Source organism: Drosophila sechellia, chromosome 3R (genome assembly GCF_004382195.2).
Source record: "Drosophila sechellia strain sech25 chromosome 3R, ASM438219v1, whole genome shotgun sequence".
In the NCBI taxonomy this organism is placed as follows: domain Eukaryota; kingdom Metazoa; phylum Arthropoda; class Insecta; order Diptera; family Drosophilidae; genus Drosophila; species Drosophila sechellia.
Window position 1 is genome coordinate 9,096,684 of NC_045952.1, and position 27,288 is coordinate 9,123,971.

At 41.1% G+C, this 27,288-nt stretch overlaps 1 protein-coding gene across 16 annotated transcripts in view; it reads right to left on the bottom strand.

Annotated features, from left to right (window-relative positions):
• The window catches only part of LOC6619064 (dystrophin), a 134,762-nt gene that overhangs the window by 62,669 nt on the left and 44,805 nt on the right, over positions 1 to 27,288 (bottom strand). For 8 of the 16 annotated variants that reach the window (XM_032720624.1, XM_032720614.1, XM_032720615.1 and 5 more), the window contains 6 exons: positions 27,092 to 27,160; positions 26,702 to 26,792; positions 26,511 to 26,631; positions 26,314 to 26,447; positions 26,092 to 26,185; positions 25,947 to 26,027 (listed from right to left, as the gene is read on the bottom strand). In XM_032720624.1, the coding sequence (XP_032576515.1) occupies positions 25,947 to 26,027; positions 26,092 to 26,185; positions 26,314 to 26,447; positions 26,511 to 26,631; positions 26,702 to 26,792; positions 27,092 to 27,160 (590 nt within the window). Of the gene's footprint in view, positions 1 to 5,764; positions 8,363 to 25,946; positions 26,028 to 26,091; positions 26,186 to 26,313; positions 26,448 to 26,510; positions 26,632 to 26,701; positions 26,793 to 27,091; positions 27,161 to 27,288 lie in introns of those variants that run through there. The other 8 variants (XM_032720625.1, XM_032720616.1, XM_032720621.1 and 5 more) reach the window with 2 other exon arrangements.

Consider the following 27,288-nt stretch of genomic DNA (forward strand, 5'->3'; position numbering starts at 1 on the left):
TTCAAGTGTCAACATTGCAACGACTTAAAGCGTCCTAAGCCTCAGATCGAAAATGGGATAAAGATAGAATCCCTGTCATCGCCCCCCAAGTGAAAGTTAGCCTTAAGTGAAATTGACATTTAGGCCGTAAATTGCACATCGATGCAAATGGTGCATCCTCTTCTTGCAAGTTTTTCGTTCAATTGAATTCAACTCTTGTCATCAGGCAACCCAATTTTCAGGACATAGCAACGCCCCGCCCCCTCCCCTTTTCTCCTCACATGTGACTGGCTGGAAAACAAGCAAGGAAGCAATTTCTTTTTGCACCCATTTTCCATTTTCTTTTCGTTATTTTCCTTTTGTTCGGCACTGCCATGCACAATTCAATTTGGCAAAAATGTAATCGATGCTAAGATGTGCAACGAAAACAAGTCATGGAAAATATAGGGTTTCATTTTGCTCATGTGAAAGGCGGTGGGTGGTTGTGTATTTGCATGCAAAATAGGAGCTTGTTGTTTTTTTTTCTGAGACGATGAATGAAAGGCGGTAACAGAATTAAGTGTCACATAATGTCTTCTTCGCAATTTTGGTGGATATAATGCGTGCGTTATTTAAAATAAAAGTTTTTCAGAAGAGATATAATATTGTATCATAAACAGAACTTTGTTTTTTCCCTTTAATATGCGCCTCAATATTAATTAATATAACATATTATTAAAGGCATTTTTCCACGAACATTTCGCTCTCAGCAGCAGTTTTCCATTTCGGACTTCATTAATTTTCCGGGAACATTTCTCTTAATTATGAGCCAGACACACGTGCACACATCATTAACATCCTGGCATCCAGGAGAGATCGAGTGCCCAAAAGGAATGCCAGCGGAATCTTGTTTTTTCCCTCCTTGAATTCAATTGCAATCAATCAAAACCGATGCGTTCAATGTTCCCCAGCCGCATACATGCACATTTATTTTTTATATAAAGATATGTGAGCTCCTTTCACCTTTCACCGCAGTTAATGGCGGTTCCATTCAAATACGCAAAATACGCGAGAACCGCAAACGAGTTGCGGTCTTTTGCACTTTTAAAATTGTGGGCGGGCCCCGCTGGCGGGAGCGTGGCAGCGGTAACATTAAAGTAATTGCTTGCAATTTGATTTCATCAACCACACAGGCGAGCCAACGAAGTTACATACAGTAGTATTAAATGGGCAAAATTTGATCTCGAATCCCCATTGTCAGTCGGCTGAATATTCGCATTAATGAAGCTGCCATTCAAACAAACAATATGACGGGCAAAAAAGTGAAAAAATCTGCTGAATTTGAGGCAAGTGCTGGGCCATTCAATGCAAAATTGAGCTGTTGCATATGCTCAAAAAATCGAGTTTGGGGGCGTCTGAACAAACGGCGAATGCATTTCGTTTACTGCGAGCAGTTTTTTAGATTTTTTTCGCCACCCCTCCTCTTCCTTTTGTTGTATCAATTTTCCGACGCCATTTGCATAGCACTCGCCCTTACTCCCTTATACGCTCCAATTTCTTTGCAGCAATTTCCATCGCAGCCATGTTAACCCAGTTGCACCTGAAAAACGCCCCGAAGTTTGTTAGTTTGTTTGCCGGCGATGCTGCTGCTGCCAGAGAAAATATGTCAAAAATCAGCAGGGAAAAAAATGGAAAGACAAGGATCTGCCTTCGATTGCCTGCAGCTCTCATAACAAGAAAAGAGACGGAGATAGAGGACGAAGTGTGAGAGGGAGTGGGTAGAGATGGTAGCTACGCATATGCACTTTGTTGTGTATTGCATATGACGCCTGTCAGAGGCGCCTGAAAGTATGCAAACAGTCTCGTTTCGTCTCCTGTTTGCTTATATCTCTTCGCTGTGGAAAACAAAGTACTACAAAAAAAAGGGGTAGACAAAAATAAAATTGTTTACTCTATGGCAAACTTTGCCCTGCTCTTCTGATCGTTCATCTCCTCTTTCAATCGAGGATGAAGTTAATCTTAGTAAAACCATTGAACTTATTTGAAAGCCATTTGGAAGAAGGAAATGTGGCAGCAATACGCATTTTTAACTTACATTGTAATTTGTTATGAAAGCATTAAGATTCTGTTAAATATGTGTACCTTTACTAACGAAAAACTACCAACAAACATGAGCTCTCATTTTTTATTTTCAATAAATGTTCTTATTTTAGATTTCATTCACTTCATTTTTTTTCGTTCAATTTTCAACTTTTCTCACCTTGCTTGAAATCAATTAAGATAATTGGCGAAATTTTTAAAATTTAATTTGCAGTTGTCTCCGGAGACTGAAAAAGTTGATTCAATTTCACTTGATTAAGCCACCCGCTTTTCGCCGGCTCTACGTTGTGGCTGTCTCTCTTGCTCCCTATCTGGCTCTCTCTCTCTCTCTCTCTCTCTTTCCATCTTCCTTTGACTGCATTTGGCCGTCCCTTTCCGACCGTAAGTAATGAAGTGCTTTAAATATTAAAACCAATTTACGCGACAACATACGCGTGTTATGACGCTTGTTACCGGACTTTTGTTGGCCGCTTTTTTATTGGCCTTTATTTTTCTTGTTGTTGGGCAACCAAAAAAGGGAAGCAGCTGACATATTTCCATGGGTCCATGGGTCGGTGGTCCAGTGTCCCTGTCCAGGACCTGTGTCCTGGTAAACTTTTGCAATTAATCAAGATAGGCTGGTCGGCGGAATGAACATCGCCATTTACATGGAACCAACATATGGCTGGCTCGGACTCCCTTTCCCCCTCACACCGGTCTATTTCCCTCTCTCTCTCTCTCTCTCTCTCTCTCTGCCCCTAGATTGCCACGCCCCTCTCCTGGGAATGTCGTAGGTGTGTGTGTGTATAAGTGCGTGTTTGTGTGGGCGACAAAGATTAATAATAATAACTGCGACTAGCCCAGCGGTTGGTCAGCAAGTGGCATAATCATGATTTATGACACGCAATTAATAAGCGACATGGTCAAGGGGGCGGCGTGCCGGGCAGTGGGCGTGGCTCTGCGGCAAACACGGCGTTGAGCCTCCAATTGAAAGCTGTTGACAATGGCAATTCCACCATAACTCCAACCCAAACACCACCCAATTTGTCACCTGAGTCCCGGGGATTTTCAGCACTGCACAATTGCAATTATTTTAAGCACGCACTTTGCTGCTTCCTTTTGCGGTTTTTAATCAAATAGTGAAAAAGCACTCTTCCCGCAGTTCAATCAACGTTGAATTGGCAGTAAATCAAAACATTTATACGAAAATTTAAAATATTATTTGATATATAGATATCTGGGCAATGTTGTTGATTTCACTCGCTAGAAACAACAAATATGTTATTTAAACAATACGATACGGAATTGTTATAAAGTACTTAACCAACTGTAACTGACAATTATTAAAACTGAAAACAACACCTTTTTGTTACCCTGTCTGTTTTATTCAATCGACGCTATTCCATGTTGAATCCATACAAATTGGCTTATCGCCAACCATGTTGCGCAGTGTAATTAACCGCAATGTCCGCTATAGTAATTAAAAAGTTATTTTTTGGGTTTTCACGCCTCCGCAAACAGCGCACAAACACAAGCATACAATAAACATTAAAGGCCGCAAAATTGCATTTGTTAATTGCTCGGAGGCTAAAAGTGAATTCCGGGTCGTCCTTCTGGTCCATAATAATACCCGTAGCCCTGTTGGCCGTCCGCTTTTGTTGTTTGCGGAGCTAATTAAAATAAATGTCATTCGGACATGCTGTCAATAGTCGAATAACCAAAATGCTTGTGGGTCCTGCGGACGTCGCGTTGATTTTGTACTTCATTTGCTAAACAACGTGGTGGAAATTTCGGAAAAGTGTTTGGCGAAAAAGGGTGGAAAAATGTGGGCTCGCTGTTGCAGAAATAATTACTTTGTAATGCAAATTGTAAATTGTGAATTGTTGTGCAGTGGAAATGCAATTACTTCAGTTCAGCGTAATTGTTTGCAATTGCATTATGAGTAGCATACTTTTCGGCAGCACAGTGTGCGTTCATGGATAGCATTAAACTTTTATTGTTTGCGTTTGGTGTTGTTTTGTTGGAAAAATACAAATACTGAGGCAATTGGCTAAATGAAATAAACAGGCCAGCCTCAGGCTGTAAAACTGTTTGCTCCAGAAATTGTCTCAAATAAATGGCAATTTATTCCCTTCTGGAATTTTGCCGAGAACACAACATTTGCATTCATTTTTAATTGGACACTTCATGTTTCAGTTATGCTGGAGGAATATCTTTCGCAAATTGGCAAAAATGAACTAAACGAATGTTGTTTAGAGCTGTAGAAAATAACGAAATAAAGGTTGAATAAACATAAACTTTTGGCTAACTAGAAATTACCAAATAACATCACTTATACAGATGTTTGCAATAAAAATCGTAACGTCAGGACTCGTATAAATTGTAGTTTACTAATATTATTGAATCTAAGTTAAATTTCCAGTTATTATTGATTTAAGGCACAATTCACAGAACTTAAGCGCACTGTGCTTGGCACATTTCCAGCTTTGTTCGGCAAACTCATCAGAGCAGATATATAAACTGGAATTTGCCACTTCATGCGTCCCCAAGGAGTCAAAGAAAGGACTCCAACACGTTCACACATGAACCCTTTACATTCATAGACCTCTCCGCAGACCGCATACATTTAAATCAAACCCAAACCCCAGAAAAGGCAATGAGCGTTACGACCGGGCCGAGATTTTCGTGCCCCGACAAAGCCCACAATTAGTACTAGTTTCCATTTGTCATTAGCAATATTGTTTTATGCGAGCGGAAGGACACGAAATCCAGGACCTGAACCGAGTGTGACCGAAAAGAGGTGTTATTAAGACGACGACAGACAATTCCGCCTCAGCCTCGCTTGGGATTTGATTTATTTAGCATATCAACCGGCACAGGATGATATGCCCTCTGATTATCCACATTTGCCAGCTTTTCCCCGGCACCCGTCTCACTTGATTACTTGATGGCATCGCCATCATTTGGTTTTGGTGTGCGGCGTGTGCCAAGCTTTATGGCCACTATGTGCCACAGAGAAATTCTCGATTAAAATTTCAATTTCGGCCTGGGCGAGATTAGTTTACTTGCTGAGCGAAATGACTTTGTAGTTTATTAAAATTAATTGGCTCTGAGCAAATTTGGTGAAAATTGATGGAAATTGATCCACGCCCGCACTCTCGCAAGTTTAACTTTCTGGGTCATTAACTGATTTGATGGCTTTTAGCCACACACAGTGAGTGCACGAAAGACTTTTGGCCAGCCGGAGATAAGCGCAGTGACCCGGACCTGGTCACTCCGATGATGATGAATTATGTAACGCAATAAAACCGTATCTGATGTACATTTGCTTTTATGGTTGTGTGGGGTGGGGGCCATTCTTAAATTTATTCGCCAGCATGCTTGACTTACTCATTAAATTGCAATTTTGCGGAAGAGGGTGTACATACCTGCAAGAGAAATAAGGATTTAAATTAGCAATACATATGTATGTACATAAAGGCACATGGGGGTAGGAAAACTAATTACGCCTGCTGCTGACATAGGGTTTATAATAATTATATTTGATTTGTGATATGCGCTCTATGTTTGAAGAGCTTCTGAGCCTAAGAACCAACAAATCAAACAACTGAAACATTTAAAGTACATTTAACAATATTTCGATATGTTCATAAACTGATAAAAACGACTTTATTTAAAAGGGGTGATGCTAAAAAGAAGGTTATTCAATTAGTACCATTAAACCCACCTGACTCAATCGATCCTGGCTGTCGATTATATCGATGAACAGCCGCATGCGATCGTCGAGAATCTGGAAACCATTTCGCGGCTGCAGGAGCAGGTTCTGGACCGCTTCGCGGATGCTTCCGGGAGTTGTGCTGCAGGAGCTGCTGTTATCATCGCTAGCGAAACCATTCTGAATATGCTGCTGCTGCTGCTGATGTTGCTGCTGGTGGGCAGGCAGTTGCTGCTGCAACTTCAGTTGCAGCGAGTGCTGACGCAGAGCCTCCGAGCACTTGCGCAGATAGTCGTAGGAACCTTTCGATTTGTACTTGTCGGCCATGGCCTGAAAGCTATCCAATATCTCATTGAAGTCGGTGATCATGGGCGCAGTAGAGGGCGTGGTGGTGGCACTCGAGGGCGTGGTCACGGATCCTAGCGAACTGTTCGACTTGCTCATCACCATCTGCTGCAATTTGGGGGAGGTGCTGTATGGCGAGCTGGTTATGACCCGGAGTTCCGTGGTCAGCGAGCTGCCGCCGTTGGCAGCTAGACTCTTGAGGCTATTGCTGCTGGCGGAGCTGGGAATCGCCTTGCTGGGACTCAGGGCCTGCAAGTCCTCGCTCATGAGTCTCAGATTGTCGGAGATCTGATGGAAACTTTCCGAGGTGACCAGAGAGTGCTCCCTCTGCTCCAGTTTGCCATTGCTGCTGCTGGGTATTATGCTGCTTTTGGGTCTCCGACGTGTGGGTATGCCATTAGTTTGGCCATTGACCGCTACTCCTCCTGCCGCCGCCTGCCCGCCCACTACTCCGCCACCCGGCGTTCCGGACGTAACATCTGGCATCTGGAGCGGCTTCGAGATGAACGAGTCCAGCGTCTGCGAGCTTGTCATCTTGGGCTTATCCACACTCTCAGGTATTTTATTGGCGCGTATTGCATCGAGGAATTGTCTCAGCTGATCCGAGGGCGTGGGCGTTGGCTCCGGTTCTGGTTTGGCAGTTGTATTGGGAGTCACCAACGAATCGGTACCGTTCCTTTTCAAGGTTGACGTGGGTTTCAGGACATCATCGGGCATGTGTTGCTGGTACTCCTGTCGCATGCTGCTCCTGATGTTGTCCAGAAAAAGACGCAATTGATTGGAGGGCGTTTGGGCCTCATTGGCCTGGCTGGTGGAGAGAGAGGCCAGTGATTTGCTAACAATCTCCGCGGAAATCATATTTGGCTGAAAGTTGTTATTGCCGTTGCTGCCCGTGTTATTATTGCAGGTTGTCGGCGTGAGCAGGTTGAGATTAGTCTGACTTTGTTTGGCCAGCTGCTGTTGTCTTTTGAGCTCCGAAAGTAACTTGGCCTGTTCCGAGTACTTGCGCACACTTTCTGTTATGGTTCTAAGTTGCTCGGAATAGGCCCGCAGCTGGTGCTCCAAGTACGCTTGGTCCGGAGCAGGTGCAGCATAGCTCATGGGCCTGGTTTGATCAGCTTTGCTACCATTTTCCGCCTCCTGACCGCCATGAAAGCTGATGGAGTGCCGCATGGTGTTCACCTGACTTCCGGCCGGACTCATTAGCATATTGTCCGCACTGTTGCTTTTCTTGGGACTCTTTTGACGGCTTAGTGTTCCGTTGTTGTTATTGCCATTTCCGTTGGGGAAACGCCTTAGCGGTATGGGTGGTGCTTCGCCTTGCAGACCCCCATTGAAGCGATCCAAGCTTCTGGGTCTCTGGGTGCCATTACCATTGATCTGGCCATTTATGCCAACCTGCTGCTGCTGTTGATGCTGCTGCAGTGGTGGCCGCGGCGTGCTCTGCGATCTCCTTGGCACCACTGGAGCTGCTGCCGGCTTGCGGTGCAGTGGTACCGGTGGAGCAGGCTGCCCATTAGTGGGACTTTGTCTATACTGCTGGAATAGTGCCGCATACAGAGTCTCCTTGTCGCCGCCATTGGCTGTTGCTGCGGCCGCTGTAACGGCATTACGCAACTGTTGCTGCTGGCGGGATAGCTGCAATAATCGCTGCTGCTGCTGGGCATTGTAGTCCACAAAACTGGACTGGGCGGGCGAACCGCCCACTGCGATGCTGTGAGGACGTTGCTTCAATCCGCGCAATCGCGATGGTTCCGCATACTCGGGCATTTCATAATTGCCAGAACTTGCAGATGTGGCTGGCTGAGCACTTGATAGGCCTGTTGGCACACCGGGCGCAGCTTCTGTGGGCGACGGACTGTTGAGGAAGGGATTATTGCCCTTCAGTGCGATCGGCTGGGCAGCTCCTGGCAATCCGGAACTGGGCAACATGCTGGTCAATTGGGGCGGCGGACCAGGAGAGCTTTGCAGGGCCTGTTGCTGCTGCGTGGTGCTACCTGGATACAATAGCGATTCGCTGATGTGCAGGTCCAGTTCGTGGGCGTTGGGCTTCGCGTATATGGGGTTGCTTTGGGCGGGGGGCGTGGCAGCTGCAGGATAGCCGGTTATTCGAAAACCATTCATACTGCTCGTGGGCTGATGCTGCTGCTGCTGTTGTTGCTGCTGCTGCTGATGCTGCAGTTGCTGCTGTTGCTGCTGCTGATGTTGCTGTTGCCGTTGCGCAATCTTGGCCGTTATTGTCGTGGTCATGGCGCATTCGTTCCTTTTGGCCCGGCCATGAACTGTTCGTTAGCCAATCAAACCATCAGTCAATCAATCAATCAATCACTCAGACGGCTGTATTTGTATTCGCTTTTTTGACATTCAATTTAATTGCACTACAAGGTGCAATTAGTGAAGAGTCACTTTAAATATACTGGACACGGACGGAAAATTTATTATTAACACATAGCATTCAAAAGAGCATGATACATTTTCGTACTCTTAGGAATGAATGTGATTTATTTTTGTTTTATTGTTACATTTTACGTGTTCATTTATATTATATTATTATATGTGGTATTTGTAACTATTCTTGTGGAAAGTGTAAGCAATATTTCATTTGAGATCCCATTTCATTACATTAAGATTCTCTCATTTCAACATGTTATCCCACAAATAATATCATTGAATAAATGGGGAATATATTATGCAAATGGCATCGACAAGAACTCGAGCCGGTAATACATTTTACATGAATATAATACCCTAGCAATTTGTTCAATCCCAATGCCAGAGGATTTGCATTGTACGAATGCAAATTTTCATCTTGCATTCGCATTAGCCAAGTCAAATATCAAGCAGAACAACTAGAGGCAGAAACACTGAAAGGAAAGCGAATTTCCAAGTGAATTTTCACCAAGTTGACCAAGAATTCGCACACTGAAATGTTTGAAAACTTAAATGTTAGCTGCTGCGGTCTCTTTGAACAAAACTATTTATGACAAAGTGTGTGTGTGTGCAAGGGAGTGACCCCTGACCCTTTTTCAACCACCACTCGCTTGCCTTCTCAAAAGTGTCAAAAGCAGGGAAAACAATGGAATGGAAAGCATTTACACGCTTTAGAGCGTAAATACGCCATTAAGGGAAATAATACCCGGTAAAGGGGGAGTGCGGTTGTGTGGCTTAGAACTCGGCGCAAACATAAATATTTAATAAAAAATGCGCATAAATTATAACACACAAATTCGAGCTGAAATAAGAAAAACCAGCAAATGAATCCGGCCGAAGGGAAAATGGCCGGAAAAGCGGAAAGGACGGGCAAAACAAGCCATAAGGGAAATACGCGCGAACATGTAACAAAATGCACATATGAATATGTAGATAAAGCGAGACGGTGCGATAAAGGAGTGAGACGGGTACAGTGAGTTACGTGTGCCGAGTGGGAAGATTAATTTTCGTGGTGACTGTATTTGCACTGGCCGAAATTTCCGATATTCTGACCTACTTAGGGTTACGAACGATTAGAGAAATTCGGTAATAATTCAATTCAAATGAAATAAGTTAATCAAAAATAGTTTGAATTTTGTTATGCCAATCAAATTATCAAATATTAGGCTTCGTCCATTATTTTCAATGAAATGTGAATAGCTGGCATTATTTTAATCAATTTTGGATTACCTATCACAAATTAGTGTAGTTCAGTAAACATTGGTTGACGAAAGGCAAACAAACACTCGTGTCAACAAACATTCGTCTACAAATTTCAATCAATGAAAATCAAACGGCAATTTAACAATTATTATTCCCTAAAGATCCAACCTGTCCTTCATTCCCCTTATCAAAAACACCAAGAAGCATGCAATTGCTAATCTAGTGTAAATAAATTTGCTAATGTGCGAAATAATTCCGAAATGAGAGCAAACAAGGCGAGGCATTTTTCGAGCTGTGTAAACACTGTGAAGAGATGCTGCTGCACCGTGATGCACTTTGTCAACTCGTCATGCTACGTACTCAGCTGTCTGAGCTCGGGGTCCTGGGATTCCCCGTCTCTCCGGCTTTGTGGTTTATGACTAGCTGTGGGGGCAAAGGTACGGAGAATGCCAGGACTTCTTCACATGGATAGTGTGTCAGTGTGCTAGGACAGCGAAGGGTTGACGGGAATGAGGTGCGGATGGCAAAAGTAACTTGTATCAACACTTTAGCACATGCATAGCAAACTAAAGAGACCCACTTTGCACACACACGTGGACACCGAGAGAAAACAGGTGTCTGTTTTTATCATATCAGTTAAATAAAACATAGACCGCAGTTCAGTAACAGGAGATATCCAAAATTAAGATCCTAAAAGGTTATCTTATTCGGATTTCTCTGAGATTTTACTTACACCTTTCATAATTTTTTATGCTTACTTGATATTTATACATATTTTTAGGAACATACACCCTTTTTTCCCTTGTGTAGACCCACCTGCTGACCCTCTTGGAGCATTGCACCCTGCAGCAGCGCACGGCACACATAATGCCAGCCATCGTCTTGACATATTTGGGTTAGATTTGCTGCTCTTGCTCATTAGGAATTCCGACTAAATTCTGGCCGCCTGCCCCTGCGCCTCCCCCTGCATTTGCCTGCTAATGAACATAACTCTGGAAGGATTTCTTGCCAACAGAAGGCCGACAGACAGCAGAGAAGTTTTCGGGTTGTTTGTGTAAGTTTTAAATTAATGACAGCATATTTACTTGCGGCCCAAGCAGAAGAAAAGGGGAACACAGCTGGTGCTGCTGCTGACCAGAGCAACTTGAAAATAGATTAACAAAAATTAATGTTATGCTCGGTTTCCAGTTCTCTGAAGCGGAATCAGGTCCTGGGCCCTGGAAATTAAATAAGATGTCCTGTCACTGTCACGAGTCCAGCGTTTGTTGTTTGCCAACTGTGTCTTTGAGTGTGTGGCTGATGAATCTTCCTCGGTTTCCTCGGTCTTTATCTGCCCCACTGTCTTACGAGGAATTTGATTTAATTTGTGGCAAGCAGTGTCTTGAGCTGAATCTCTATCTGGTTCTTGGCATCATTTGTTTGCATTGTTGTTCGTGGTTTGTTTAGAAAGCGAGTTTTCAGTTGGCAAAGATAAATAGCCCAAAAGGACGCCTTTTAAGGAAATATTCCTCGAGTTACACGACCCTTAAATGTCACCTTTTAATCAATCCACTTTTTTTACTTTTGCTCAAATTATAAATCTGTTTCGAAACCATTTCAAAATCGAAATCAGTGTTTGGCTAGTTGAATAATTGAGTTTTCAATTTGCCAGCTGTAACCGCATCTTTCGCTAATGAAACTCACCATAAATTAATTAAAAGAAAACAAATTACCCAGACACATGCTGATGAGAAATCCTCATTCAATGATTTTCAATTAGTGCTGAAACCTAATCAAACTAGCTGTAGCAGCAAAATCTGACCGCAAGGCGGTTACACGATGAAAAAGGATAAATTGCGGGGTATGGGTAACGCCAAAAGAGGGAGAAAATAGTGTAAACCAAATCCGAAAAGCCGGGCAAAACTTTCATTTAGAAAAAAAAACAATCGACTGAGCGGAAAAACCGAGAAAAAAGCAAAGGAGCTAAAAGTGAATCCTTCGCCGCATTCAAAAGTGAAAAGCTGCAGGAGCAACACACAGGCAAACAGTGATAACAAATGAACACGAGGAGGAGCAAGGACTCGCAGCTAGAAAAAAAAAATGGGAAAAAGGACTCCGTGCTTGTACTGCACGCCAAGGGCCAGGCTCAAACACTAAGCAAATAGACATGATAAATTAAAAAAGCAGAAAGCAAAGCAGCACAAGCGAAAAAAAGGAATGAAAAGCAAATAACGCGACGCATTGCACGCAAATCTCAAGAAAAGATTACAGCAACTCCACCTCCACCCTCACGCCCTTTTTCCATCCCACCGCCCCACCGACAAAGGGGCGTGGCAGACGCGGCGATGGCCGATGTGTGTTAAGTGGCATGCCCCAAAGGCGTCAAGAGGCACGCAGGATAAATAACAAACGACACTGATAGAAGGCGAGTCCTAGCGAATGGGCGAAAGGGGACGGAAGGTGGCGGGGGGGGTTTGGAGTCTAAGCCCCAATGGGCGTGGCAACTGACGGGGCAACTGGCTTGTTTGGTTAAGCCTTCCAGCAGGTGCTAGCGTGTTTGAAATGCCAGCGATTTGCCATTTGCATAGTCGGGAATATGCTAGACTGGCAGGGTTGTCAGGGTGTTCAGTTAAAGCAAATATATATTAATTGATTATTAATCTATTTTCATTTATGAAAACGAAATATTTCGTTAGTTTATGAACTAATATTCTACAATTACAAATCGGAATGTCTTTGATCAAAAAATATTTTAGGAATTCCAATATACAAACAACAAAAAATCCTTTTGTATGGATTGTAAGAAAACTCGTTTGGGGAAAATAACATGGAAAACGCTTTGGAAAAATAACTTAAAATAATAGCAAGTATTCTTTTCTGACCGATACAAACCACCTGCCAACCCTGTTTGCTTGGCCATTTATCAGGACGACACCTTCTGGCCAATAGACATGGCCAACATGGCTAATACTAACAAACCCATGGACGCACCGACATCCATAGATATATAACCATGCAAACACCTAGCAAATACGCAGCCAAGTGAGAAATGAAGACGAGTTAGTTAAGATGGAGCAAGAGCGGAGGGGCCAGGAAAGCCGGGGAAAGAGTGTCACCTCAAGCCATCTGGCCAGCAACGGATGTGGGGGTGCACAGAGAATCTTGCAGGACGACGGCATAAATCAGGATATACATATATAGACATGGAGAGAGTGAAGGCAGAGGATTGAGCGACAAGGACGGGAAGCGATAAAAGACAAATCGGACCAAGGAAAGCGGTCCAAAGGCAAACGACAACACTAATTGAAAAGCAAGGTAGAATTAATGGCTAGGGAAATGTAAGCGCTCCATAAAGTTTTTCCCTGCGAAAAGGGAAACCCATGGTAGACGGCTAAAGAAAAAGGAAATGCCAAACTAGAACGAAACGGTACTTAAGTTAGCCAATTTGGAGGCCATGCAGTCACCGCATTTTCCCCTAATTTTCCATTTCTCTCTGGTCGTTCCCTCTCTTTTCCACACCCCCAGCATTTGGCACCGAAATAAGTTCTTTCGGTTGGAGAATTTTATTAACATTTAATTGAAATAGCCAAACAAGCAACAAATTAGCTGCCACAGGCCATATTCGTTGCTAGTACAGCGCGTTACGTTACTATAAAACCAAAGGAAAGTAATTAAGCTTGGTTTTCACACAAATATTCGAAAAGAAAGTGTCAAAAATATATTTTTTAAGTATGAACATCCATCAATTATTCCGACGATTTCAAATATTTTCTATTTCTTTGATGTAAAACACTTTTACATTACATAATGTAGAGTAGAAATGTATTTTTTCTCCTTAATCTTTTGATACGCACTGTCCACCGCCTGGAAATGAACACCCATTTAAGCTAGTTAATAACACAATCAGGATTCTTGGGCCAAGAAGGGGCGCAACGGAGCTGTCTTGGTTCGGGATCCGTTCTAGGCACTCAACTGAAAAGTTTTAATCCGCTAAAAGCCAACCGAAGTAGGATTATGGGCTTTTGGCATGCCATTGATACGTTGTTCCACTGTGGCATGTCTCTGTGTGTGTGTGTGTGCGTTTTATGATGAAGAAGGTGTGAAAATGGAAAAGGTGTGTGGGTTATAAAATAAACTCTTAACGGAAGTTATAAATAAGAAATAAGGCAGCCAAGACGGACGAACAAGTTACGCAAAACTTAAGGCCCAAGAACAAATTTAAGCCACAAATTAAAGCTTGTATTAGATAAAAACAACCAGACTAATCATTGCTAAACAAAGGCAATTATGTGGAAATTTATTTGGCTAACCTTGGCTAGATAATTCAAAGTCCTTACTCGAGGGCACTTGCAATAAAATTTATTATGTATACGCCATGTCCGACAAAAGTTATGACAAATAGGATTGAGTACTTTAGAACTCCCGCATTAATTCAATATTAATAGCAATAATCATCTAGATAATGGTTTGAGTTCAAAAAAACCATAACCGAATTTTAAGGCCATTTTAGGCCTTTCCATTTTTTTAAAGGCGGAACGCAGTTATTTATTTATTATGCGACCGTTTCTTTTGGGTTTCACAGCTGGACATTATAACTTGATTATTTCGATAATAAAAGTTCTGGGACGAACGTGCATCGAAAGCAAATTTCAAAGTTTAAGAAACAGAAAGAAAGCCGTTAAATAAAGAAACATTAAAAGAGGTACTATCGAAACTTGAACTATGTATGAAGGACCAAACACCTAATTGAAAGGGGTGTGGATGAAGACGGTTCCATTAATTTTGGACGAATGGAAATGCTCGAAAAACTTTTCTCTCTGCCATTTCAATTTTCGCCTTTTTCTTGGCATTTTCACGCTTCTGTTGCTGGCTGGCAGCGAAAAACTTTTTGTGCCTTCGCAAATAAAATCACAATAAACTAATTGAATTCAGCAAATCGTTTTCCATAGGAGTGGCTGGAATGCGGAGCGAATGAGAGCAGTGCGCTCTGAATTAATTCAATTGGCTAACAATAATAATTCGCACAATAAAAACGGCAACAATTGAATGAAGCAGAGGCGAAACTTGGCCAGAGATTTAATCACACAATGAAAATCCACACTCCCTTTCTTCCTCTGGCCAGCTGTTACTTGATTTTCTTGAAGGTCCTGTTTCCTTTTAAGTGCCTGCCGCTGATAGCAAAGTAAAAGTTTGCTTTACTTGCTAAATTAATGAAATTGTTATGCAAAATCGGCAACTACCGGGAAAGTAAAGTATCTACAAGTAACAATAACCAAATTGAACGTCCAATAACAACGAATTTCGCACAACTAAAAGCCAAGGGATTTGGCAGGTGAAGCGACTAAGTGAATTTGAAGGCTGATAGTATAAATGGACAGGTGGAAAGTTACAATAATAAAACAGAGAATTTTAACAGACGATTTATAAGAATTTATCTATTATATTCATAATTTTATTCTCTATTATCTATAATTTCAAGCAGAGTATGTTAAAAATTTCTCTAAACACTCGCAGTATTTTTCCGCTGTTGCAACTGAAATCCAAGTGTTCAATGTGGCGTATACGCAATATCAAGTGAAAACCACTCGAACAAGCACATAACGACAAGTTTCCTTTTTCTGGTTTTGCCATTCTATTTTTTGGGTTGGGTTGGATTTGCTTCGGTTTCGGTTCTCTTTGCAAATAACCTCGGGCACGTTTCTTGGCTAACTGCTTACAAGTCCGGTTCTGTATTCCCTTAACCTCCCCAACAGTACTCGTATCGCATCGACCATGTACATTTCATTTTTATACGGCAACAATGCCGTCTTCCTTTTCCTTGTACAACACTTAAATCCCAATTCGTTTCGGGTGCAGGAATCACAGCTCAGATATCGGGCACATGGATGGACGGTGGGGGAGCACTTACTTAACATGCATGTATGGATATTTTATTGATACGCAACTGTGAGTGCCGCTGGGCGATTGGACACAAGGAGCCAGGAGCGGGGAAATGGGAAAGTGTGGGAAATAAAAATGAAAATGTGTTGCGAGGCCTTTAATGCGTTTCGCAAGCATTTCGGGTTCTTGCCTCGAGGAGTCTTACGCACACAAAAGTGGAATGGCCCAATAAATGGCCATTGGCCAGAGACTAAAAGTGGGATCACCCACACTCGCCACTCGATATTCAGCTGCAGTCAGCTGGGGACTTTCGTTCGCAAGTCACATGGAAAACTCTTTGAGTTTTCACGTCTTTCGTAAGCCTTTACACTCGTTAACAACGTAATGCTGTGAAATCGGTGGCACTTACATGTAACGAAAGAGTTCTCTTAAATTTCTTAGATATTTACTGATTTACTATACCAATTTATAAGTTACAAAATGCTCAGGCTCATATATATTTTTACTCTTGACTATACATACTAAAGCGATTTCTATTTGAATTACAAACTTTATTGAAAGTGTATCTAATGTTCAATCTGTTCCGGTCAAAAAGTTCTTTTCCACTTTTCCAGACTCATGCGTCAAGATTGTTCATTCATCTTCCTTCGCCAGGATTTCGGCATCGAAGCGGGTACAACAATCAATAAAATTGAAGATTTGCCTTTTTCGCCCAGCCACACAAAAGTCATGCCAGCTGCTGCCAGGATTCATCCTCCCCAAACATATATATATATATATATATATGTATATATATTGGAATATATATGAAAAGCGAGGGTGACGGGGCACGGGGTGTCAGGGAATTTGCAAATGCCGACTGATTAATGACGCAATAATTGTTGGCACACGCAGTCTGAGCGGATGGATGGCCGAAATATATTTAAGTTTCTGTTTTGTTTTCGCCCAAAGGCAAACAAAGTGTTAAAAAATTGACTTTCGGCCGACCATTGGCCAAAAAGGATCAATGGCTGGTCGTTGTTCGGGCCATTTGATGGGATTATTATCGTGTTCTTAGCCCTTTTGGAATTTGATTTTGCGGATAGCTTTTGTCGGGTGCACCCTTAAGTTCCATTTCGTTACGTTCAATTTACAAAATTGCTTCGGTGGCAAATGGAAATTTCAACTATATTCCCCATTGGTTTTTCTATTAGCGGTTCGAAGTCTCTGGGGTCTGAGATTCGTGAGCTTCAGCTGAGACGCTTAATGATGATTTATATTTGCTTTGAGCTTAGAATTGCTTGGTTAATTAAAGCAGTTAAGCGGCTGGGGTTTTTCGGGGCTTCCAAATGAATTTCAATTTCCACAATGATAAGTGGCATTTTAAATGGTTTTCTGATTGAAACTCATTGAAAGGCGTCCTAGATAATGATCGCTAAGTAATTCAACTAATGTTTATTTTGGGGATGGTTCTTACCCATTGCCCATTGCATCATTGAATCAAAGACAAAAGGCAATTGATTAATTGACCAATAAAAGGAAATCTTATTTGGGGTTTAACATTATTTGTAATATTTGTACCTTCTTGCTGTTTCTTAAATTGTTATAAATTAGTTGCAACCGATCATCACCTCGTTTATTTTCCTTTTATAAAAAAGCATAATGTGTTATGCCATAGTGCAAATCCCTTTAGGACTTCATATCCCCAAGCATATTTATACATATATTTATATATATAATCCCAGCCAGAGTAAACAAAGCATAATTAGCAAAAGAAGCAGAAAGGGGCTACTCTGAAGGTGTTGAAAATTACGCATTAGAGAGGGGAGAACGGAAATGAAGTACAAATTTTCTAGCTGCTGCGATTTATGTCGGCCAGGGATCCCAAAGGATATTTTCCGGCGAGCCGACTTGGGATGAGATGATGCAGGTGAAGTCGGTTGCCAGGCGCGCTAATTTGCTAAGCTCGCTTACACATTGGAATTGGGTAAAGTACAGTCCTATCTCCCCCCAAAAAAGGGGGTTCCCCCAGGGAAGATCCTGGCAAAGGCTTTTGCGGTATTATCATTAGAATTTAAATTGCCTTACGTCGCTGGAGTTGCTGTAGTTGCTTTCATAGCGTCGTTAAGGTGAGGGCAAATAATTTGTGGCGCCACCGCTGGCATATTTTTTATGAGCTTATTTACCCTTCTGCCTGGGTCTCTAATTTAAGCGCCTTTTCTTTAAGCTCTTTTATCTAACTGAATATTTAATTAACCGCACAACGAGAGTTGCCGGTGGAAAAAGTGAAAACTGTGTGGCGAAGCATACGAAGTGACAGAGGAGAATTGGGTTAATCCGACTACAACTAAAAATATTATCCAAGTTGAAGGAAAACTTTTGGGAGGAAAAACTTCGTTTCGGGGTTTTTCACTCCACCGCGCTCTCACTCTCTCTCTCTCTTTTGCTCGCATGGTTTTTACACAATTTTTATCTTATTTAACTTTTATTATCTTGGAGCGTGATAAGCCTTATCTGCCATGTGTTTTGTATGGCTTGTTCGGCTTTTGCTGCCTCTTCTGCCGCTGGCATTTCCAAATAGTTGTGAGTCTTATCACAACAACGAGCCACAATGGTCCAGTACACAAGCATCAGAGGCAGCACCACCCACCACCACCCATCACCCACATTTTGTGGTTGGAAGGGCACATCAACTGGCACCAACCACCATCCCCCTGAACCACATGTCTCTCATAATCTGCTTTAACTTTCTGGCCCACTCTTAACTGACATTTTTTGGTTTTGCGGTTCGTTACTGTGACTCTTTTACGCTAATTTGGCCAGCTAAAACATGACAATAAATAATAAAAAATGTACACATAGAGACCTTATATTACTTTGCGATTTATGTGTGTCGCCGCCTAGGAGATGACATTTTGGTGTATTTAATATATCACTTATGTGGTTGGCTGCCTTTGCTCTTATTTTAGCGCATGTCTGGAACATGTTTTTCTGTTTACATTTGGCATATCTGCTTTTCTTTTTTTTATTTTCATATTTTTGATTGACAATCGTTTGTTTGCAAAAATATTTGCGGATTCAGCATTCCTTTAAAATATATTTTCCACGAATTTTTATTCCCATTTTTCTTAAAATGCAATGAAAATTTAGAGACATATAAACTAATGTGGAATTAAAAACTTATTAAAAATATATCTAATTAAAACTTAATTTCTTTCAGTGAAGTTATATGTCCCAATTTTCCAATTCTTTGTTTTTATGGCAGTTCCGCAGATGCTGTCATGACATTTACCAATTCTGAGTGAATTGTGTCGAATATTTTTCGTTCTGGCCTCTGGAAAAGAATTTGGGATTTTTCTTTCCTTTTTTTGTGATTTGGTGCAACTGTCGGAAGATTGTGTTGATTTATTTGGTGAAACGTATTTCTTGGTGCAGCTTCCAAGCCAAATATTGATGGGAATGCAAATTCTCGGATTGATGGCACTGGACATAAACAAATGTGCAGAGGTGCTAATTTTAAATGACAAAAATTTAAACTGAACCAAAAATGCCAACATGGAATTTAAGGAGAATTTTGTCTTGTCTGTTTAACAAATCAAATCGAATCGTTTGGCCATAAATTGTTAATTGTTATTAAATAAGTAACCCGCTTCTGGGTAAAGTAATTTAAAGCAAACTATTTTCTCATTAACTAAAGCCATCATCACTCATTGTAAGCCATCTTAAAACTGCCCTTCAAAACATCCAAACCTAAGTTGAGGCCCAAAAACAGAAAACCTTGTAAAAACCCGCTTTTAATTCCGCCCACACTGAGTTTTGCCACAAATGATAATGCATTTTTAATATGCACATAATTCTCTTATATTTTCTCGCAAAAGGACAAAGATTTGAAAGACCTGGCCAAAAAAAAATTACAATAGAACCTAGAGAATGAAAAGGGTGCGGAAAAGCGTTGGGAAATGCGGTGGCAAAGCGGAATAAATAACATTTAGTGTGAGCGCTGAGAACATGCGAAAATGTAGTTAACATTGCAAAACAGTAACGAATGAAGTGGAAATGGAATTGAAAGCGCAAACACACACACACACACTTAGAAGGGAGGAAGGACTTCAGCACAAAAGTATGCAAGTGCTAGACAAAATGTCCGCGAGCGAAAGAGATGGCTTTCAAAAATAGAAAGAGCCGGAGCATATCTTTTGTGCTGTTTTATGTCTGTCTCGGTTTCTGCATTTCCAGCTGCATAAAGTTCGCATTTAATTTCGTTGGCAACCCTTTTTCCTCAGGCTCCCCACTCCCGCTTTCACTCCATTTTTTTTGTAGTTTTTCCCACTTTTTTCGCCGTTTTTCACAAATATCTCCTTGATGTTGTTGTTGTTTTTATCGCATGTTTGGCCGCGAGTTATCATTTCTAGAGGCACCCACACACATAGAGTCATACAAAACACTGTAAACATGTCACAGTGTCTGTGCGGCGTCTGCAGTTTTCCCCATTTCCCACCCGCTCCCATTTTTAGTTTTTTTTTTCTTTTTAGCTTGAAGCAAACAGGAAGCAGTCAGCCCAACACTGGCACAAATTAAATGCAATAACACGAGAATGCAAAAAAAAAGAAATTATAGAAAAACGTAAAATAAAAGAGAGCCAAAGGAGAGCAGACTGGCATGAACCTCGCAGTTGCCGCACCGGAAACGCTGTGCAGGATAAAGGGTAACCGAGTCCTGCGGAATGGGGCAGAACTGGAACTAGTGCCACGTTCAAGCAATTATAGTCAAAGTGAAGTTGTAATCTTTGGTGGGTCTCTTGCAGATGGCAATGACAAATAACTTTATCTGCCATGCAAGAGAAATGGGCGGCGGTGGCATGCTACAAGTATCCTTGCGGAATTTACACACGAAATTGGATGCCTGATTGTGAGATATGCGAGCTGGAGTGGATTGTAAAGTCGAGACGCGAAACATAAATTTATTATTTATGAGCTGCGATATTTTAAGTAGAACAAACAAGAAAGTAATGCTCGAGATATAAAATTTAAGGAATTTATAAAATCTAACTGCCTGTATGCCTATGCAGAAGAGAAATTATACTTATATATAAAATCTAATCAGGTTGCACTTGCATGCATTAAACACAACATATGTACATATGTATATATTAATATTGTTTTGTTATATTTCCTTTAAAACCTCAAAATGCAGCTTATCGATCACAAGTCAGTGACACACACAATCACAAGTGGCGAGGCTCGAGAGTATGCAACACTGATGATTCTTTTTCCCACTTCCTCGCAACCGCCAGCTGACAAGAGGCCACTTGAAACTGGCTACAGTGGATTCAGGTCCACGGTACTCATCAGCAACTAACCATCGCGCACGCATCCGCATGCTGTGGTCAATCCCGTCCAAATGGGGATGGAAAAAAAGGGAAAACAGGACAAACAACAACAAACAGGACCAGCAAAGTCTGGTCAATCGCCGGCGTTCAACGTCCAAGTCAAGGACCATTGCCTTGCCATCAAGTGGAACTACGCCCTTTTATTTTTGCTTCTATGTAAACTTTTTCTCCGCCCTTCGCTTTGCATTTGTATGTTTGCCCTCCCCACACTTCACGTTCTTTCCCCGGCTTTCATTTTTTGGCCACGCTTTGCGCGGAAATGTAAATTAATTGGTCTAACAAAGTGCACTTCAATTGTGCTGCGGGCATGTGTTGTTATAGTTGTTAGTTTACGTGTTCTTGTTGCTTGCTGGGTTTTTCGGGCTCCACGGAGTTTTCCATTTCTAGCCGGGCGATCATTAAAGTTTGGAGTGTTCCTAATGCAGCCAGCATAACGTTTTTAAGCGGTTGACTTTTTTGACATCTCCACATGAAATTTAATGGTAATGGGCTTTTAACAAATTTAAAATTGAGAATTTCTGGGAAGTATTGATATTATTAAAGAGTTTTGCTAAAGGAGAACTTTTGTATTGGAGTTGTTTTTTACTCTGAAAACTTTTTCAGCAGTACTTTTAAATAATGATTATCAAAAACATCAATTTTAAAAACACTTGAATTTTTATCGATTTTTTAATATTAATTACTTTACTTCGATAATTGCTAAATAATCATTTGATTCAGCTTCATAGCTTAAGTAATGCTTTAATAAATAATTAAGCATTAAAACCCTTTCCTTTGTTTTATAACACTTTATTTAAAGCACACACTTAACACCCACAAAGTTTAATAGTTTGAGAGGTTGCGTATAAATATTAAAACCCAAAATTAATGAAGCATATAACGAATGTGAAAACTGTTTTGATGCCAGCCAGCAGACGGCTAGGAAATCCGATTCGCTGATTATAACCTTTAACTAAATAGACAATTAATGGCCGAAGAGCTGCCGGCCAAAATGTCGAGTTGCGCCACTAATCAAACAACTTTTCGAGGAACCCACGCAACATCAACATCAACAAACGCTTCAGACAATCGGTCAGACAATTTCAAGTGCTTCTAGCACACAAACTTCAAAGCCTACGCATTCCGTTGTTATTTGTTGTGAACTTGTTTTGTATCTTTTTTGTTACTTGTTGCTCAGATGCCGCTGCTTTTGTTTCTGCTTTGGTTTTTCTGGGCTCCAACAGGTAAGATCTCATGCCCCGCACGGCCAGAGGAAATAAAAAGACATGACAAGCATTTGGAATCGGCGGGTTGACATTTGTTGTTTGGACCGACTTTGAGCCGCATGTTGACCAATGTCGTCTCCCACACCTAGAGTCTGGTTTCCCGGGCTGCGCGCCTCTAAAAGTGTGGAAATCTTGTCATGAATGAGCATTTCCCCGACTCGATTGTGTTGCCATTTGATAAATAATCGGCTTTCGCCTTTCCCCCAACCAATAATCTTGTTTTTCTATGCTAAATCGTGTTAACACGTCTTGGATCTTATGTGGTCGGCCCTTCGATGTCCCCAAAGAGAATTGAAAGTTTTTCCATATTACTATGTATTCCAACTTCTGTGTAAGCTGCGATATTCTGAAGAGTATTTGAGAGGCTTGAGACGCTGAAGTAGATAATTATCTGGGTTAAGGCTGAGTTACAGCACAAAAAAATTAGAATGACACCTTAAGACTTTGTCAAGATGATGATAAACTATGACAATTTAGTTATCTTTATTTGTATGCTATTGTGCAAGTTGTTGTACTTCGGAACATGTGGTAAAGTGTTAGGTAATTTACATGCCTAAGAGATTACTGAAAGCAGCAGCAATTTGGATTTAAGAATTTAGAAAAATAGGTACAAATATGTTTGATTTTCATTTCAGTTAAGACTATTTTAATTCATTAAATTTTGCTTTTCATCTCCATTCGAAATAAATAGCTCTGACCCCTAAGAAATTTCTTTACACTTTCCACAATTTTTGAAACAAACACACTTCTTGGCATTTTAGGCATCGTGCATTATTCAGGTTAAGCTCTTTTCGCTTTCATTTTGTTATTCCATTTGTCTATTGCACGGATTTTTCGGAAGATTTAATTGGCACTGTAACAATTCTTAAGGCGATTATAATTGCCAGCGAGTTGAATTTTCATAAATTGCACATAAAATTTCAATTTCACTTTGCGCGAAGCGCACACAAGCACAGGGTCATTGTATGTGTGGTTGAGTGAAATATGTGTGCATAATTAATGCACATTTCACTTTAAAATGCACAGGCACACACACAAACACACGCCAATGCACATGCACTCGCTACACGCACACACACACCAATACACTCACATTGCCATACAAAATGGCGACGGCTGTGACGCCTTTTCCGCCATTTGCTTTGAGCCGAGATTTGTGTTTAATTGTTGCATGGCGAATTCAATTTGCAAGTGTGCAATGTTGTTATGTGTGTGTGTGAGTGCGAGCGTTTGCGTGTGTTGGTGAGAGTGCAATGCACGCCTCAAAGTAGGCAACGTATGTTAAGCCTTTATTCCTTTTTCTTAATCCAAAAAGCTTTTAAAAGTCGATTTTTTTAGTATTTTAATTTTTGAAATATATTTGTTATTTCTCTTTACTTTTTTTTATTTCGATTTTAGGCAGCGAATTAATTGGTAATGTTCACTTCAAATCGGAACCGGTTAAAAAAGAGTTTTGCCGTTTGGCGTTTTCCGTTAAGCACGCGTGACCGGGCGCATCTCAAAACACGAACTGAAATCCGAAACTGAAAACTCGACGCCAGCATCCACAGTCGACGGCGGCAGCGACGCCGACTGAGGCGGCGGCAGAAGTAGCGAGTATCCGGAATGGAATCCGAAATAGCCAAAGTTCGGCGTTCTATCGGCATCGACAGCGGACTTCGGGGCCGAATGGTCGCGTTTTCCACATGTGGGAGTCGGCCACAACCCGAGATGATAACAACAACAGAGAGGCAAAACGACAACAGAGCGGACTGAAATGATTTTGGAGACTCGGACTTGCGAGAGACTCTTTGGCACCTGGGAGAGCGAAAATCAGCCGGTAGGAACCGTTATTACCTGCCGGCAAAGTAAACAAAAACAAAGCACTAAAAGACCTAACCGACTTATGAAGGCCCTCACTTTTTAGTGGTATTTATCCCTATCACTAAGAAATGAATTTGCATACAAAGTATAATATTACCACAGCTGGAAAACACAATTTTGAATAATTTCATAACATTCCCGTTCTTTTATTTTACAACTATTTCTTCCAATTTTTAATCCCATCCTTTATTTATTATACGGTTTAGTTTAACCAAATTTTATGACAGTCTTAAATATAAATATTTAAACGGGAAAAATGGAGACTTATTCTTCCCCATATAACCAACAAAAAAATGAGGTAAAGCTGGAGCATTAAATGGGAAATACGCCTGCGCATTGAATATTTTGTTGAAGAACTGAATAATAATGGGAACAATCCGTGTCCTGGAAATTATCCTGTCTTTTAACCCATATTAAAAGCTTCCAATGAAAGCTTTTCGAAGGAAACTGAATTTTAAATATGTTTTAAATAATTAACGTGTACTTAAAATGTTCAAATAACAAGTTATGCTTTAACAAAATACTAATTAGTTAACTTAATTAAAAAGTTAATATAATTTCAAAGTGTGTAGAGAAATATAAGTTCAAGGCGTATAAAAGGTAAGCCCTTTAAATCCTTAACTTCCTATCGCGGAAAATTTACATTTAAGCCATTAACAATTTAAACCATTAACAATGGAAGCAATAAAATAATTGTAATTGAATAGAAAACAGGCGGAAAGAAGAACCGAAAAGCTCAATGCTGCAGACAAAGCCACGAATATTGAAAAGAAGAGCGCCTTAAAATAATTATCTTAAATAGGCGAATGTAATTACAACAAAGAGGCAGGCGCACAAAACAATGAAAATGGGGCTGGTGATGACGCAACCCCCCTCCCCACCCATTTTCTTGCCCGTCCCCCCTCTCGACCAAGCCATTCAAATAAACAAACAAACAGACGCCGCAACATCACTTGAGAAGCGCGCGCGGCACACTGAACTCTCGAGAATATTGAGAGTGGTGCCAAAAGGGCCAGGGTCGGAAAATAGGGAAATTGCTGGACCAAGGGGCGGGGAAAACCGCTGCCAGATGAGTGTCACTGATAAGTGCATCCAGCAAGTGGGCAGAACTCATTTGTGGCCACAATGCCAATTTTGATTGCAACTGCAATCGAGACACTGAGTGCTCCGAGTGGAATACTTTGTATGGTTCCGCTTTGGAATCGAATTTGTGTACGGATACGGATTGGGCTCATAATGGGCAAGTTCAAGTGGTTCAAACTCGGCCCTTGATCGGCTACAATAAATTAAAGCGGCAAATTGCTTCCCCTTATCCAAATAGATAATGGGAATGCACGAGTTAAAGAAAAACTTTTTAATTAAGACCAAAGGGAATCGATTGAACATAATTTAAAGTTCAATAACTTGTTAATAAGGCGGCGAAGAAAATGTTTAGAAAACGCGTTTATCTGGATTATTTTTAAGATCATTCTTTCATTGACTCTGTACTCTCTAAGATCTTTTGTGTTCATGTTGACTATATAAAATATATTAAATCCAAGAATTAGACTTCCAATAAATGAATCTTATATTGTTAATATATCCCTCATTTTCATATAAAAAATTCACATTGCTTAGCATCACTGCATTCCATGACTGCTCATCATCTTTCGCAGTTAATTCGCAGAGGGAAAGTCAACAAAAGCGAAAGGCAATGAACTTTCCACGGAGAGCAGATTGCTCTTTATACACTAAATAAATCTTTCAAGTGTCGTTCAATTGTTGCAGAACAAATATATCATTATGTCAGCACAGCAGCAGGGTGGGTATATTTAAACGATTCCAAAGATTAAGTCGGCGAATGATGAAGTTGTACACTTACCTTGAACATTAACGGATTGCGTTCAATATCAGACTCGGCGTTTTCACAAAGTGTTTCCGTTTCCGAAAGAAAAGCAAGGAACTGCAAAAGGAATATGAAACATTAATATGCTGTGTTTAATATAGAATTTAATGATGAAGCTCACCTGATCCATGGCTCGATCAAAAGATTGAAGGCTATGCACCGCTGCATGCAGTTGCTTGCCACGATTGATGACTCCGCTGTTTAAGTTAGCATATCTGATAATTAAAACAAGGATCGGTTAGCAAAGAACTCATAATAATAATAATTCAAAAAATCCCACATTACTATCCTTTTAACCCTTAGAAATCTAACCATTTCATGCCCAATATTTCACTTGACTCACCTTTGATTGATGACCTCTGTCATCTTCTTGATCCTGGTGGTATCATCATTGGGATAGACGGCAATCAGTTTCTGGGTCAGCTCATTGAAGATATCGAAGTGTTGTTTGTTCTGGTGCAACTCCGCATGGAAGGACTACAAGAGAAAAGAGAGAGTGGGTGTGGGAAATGCCAAGTGTTGATGGTAGTTAACACATACCTTTTGCTCCTTCTGCTGGGCCTCCAGGATGTCGGCTGTAGTGGCGATGGTTCCCATGCGCTCAGCACGCTGCTCCATGCGGGCCAGCCACTTCTCCAGCTCCAGGCGCTTGGCCTCGAACCTGCGGTTAATTTGAGATGGTGACAGGGGGTTAAGTGGTCGGTCGGCGGTTAAGAGGGGTGAAAACCTACCGCTGTGAGTCGCTCAGCATGTTTTTCAGTTGGGCAGCTCGCTGCAGGACACATTGGGACGTCTCATCCCAGTGTTCTCGCAATCGGGTCACTGTTGAACAATTAAGCGAATTAGTTATTGATGTCAGTGAATATCTGCTGTGTTATAGTTAAATAAAACCACATTAAATGTCAATAGTAAACAATGATTAGCCCGAGTTTATCACAGTTCTCTTTGGTTTATTGCCCGGCCATGCAATTTAGTAGGTATAATAACTTTCGTTAGCAATTTGCTTGGTCAGCTCGGCTGGTTCAGGGTCATGTGTGTGTGCTGTTATGGGTTAAGCTTCAGCCCTGTGCGGGAGGCAGGTTGGGGTTAAGTGACAACACAAACACACTAGCTGTGGTTACCTTTCAGACAGCAACGCATATAATCTAAGTCCGCTGAACAGTGCGGTGCTAGGGAAAACTGTTTCAGCTCTACGAAGTCGAGGATCGAGAAGAAATAAATAAATTAACCAAACATAGAAAGAGTAAGCTATTTTCAAAAATAATCCTAATAGGTTTAAAGCAATAAGAAAAACCCGCCAGTGGTTTTTTGTTATCTC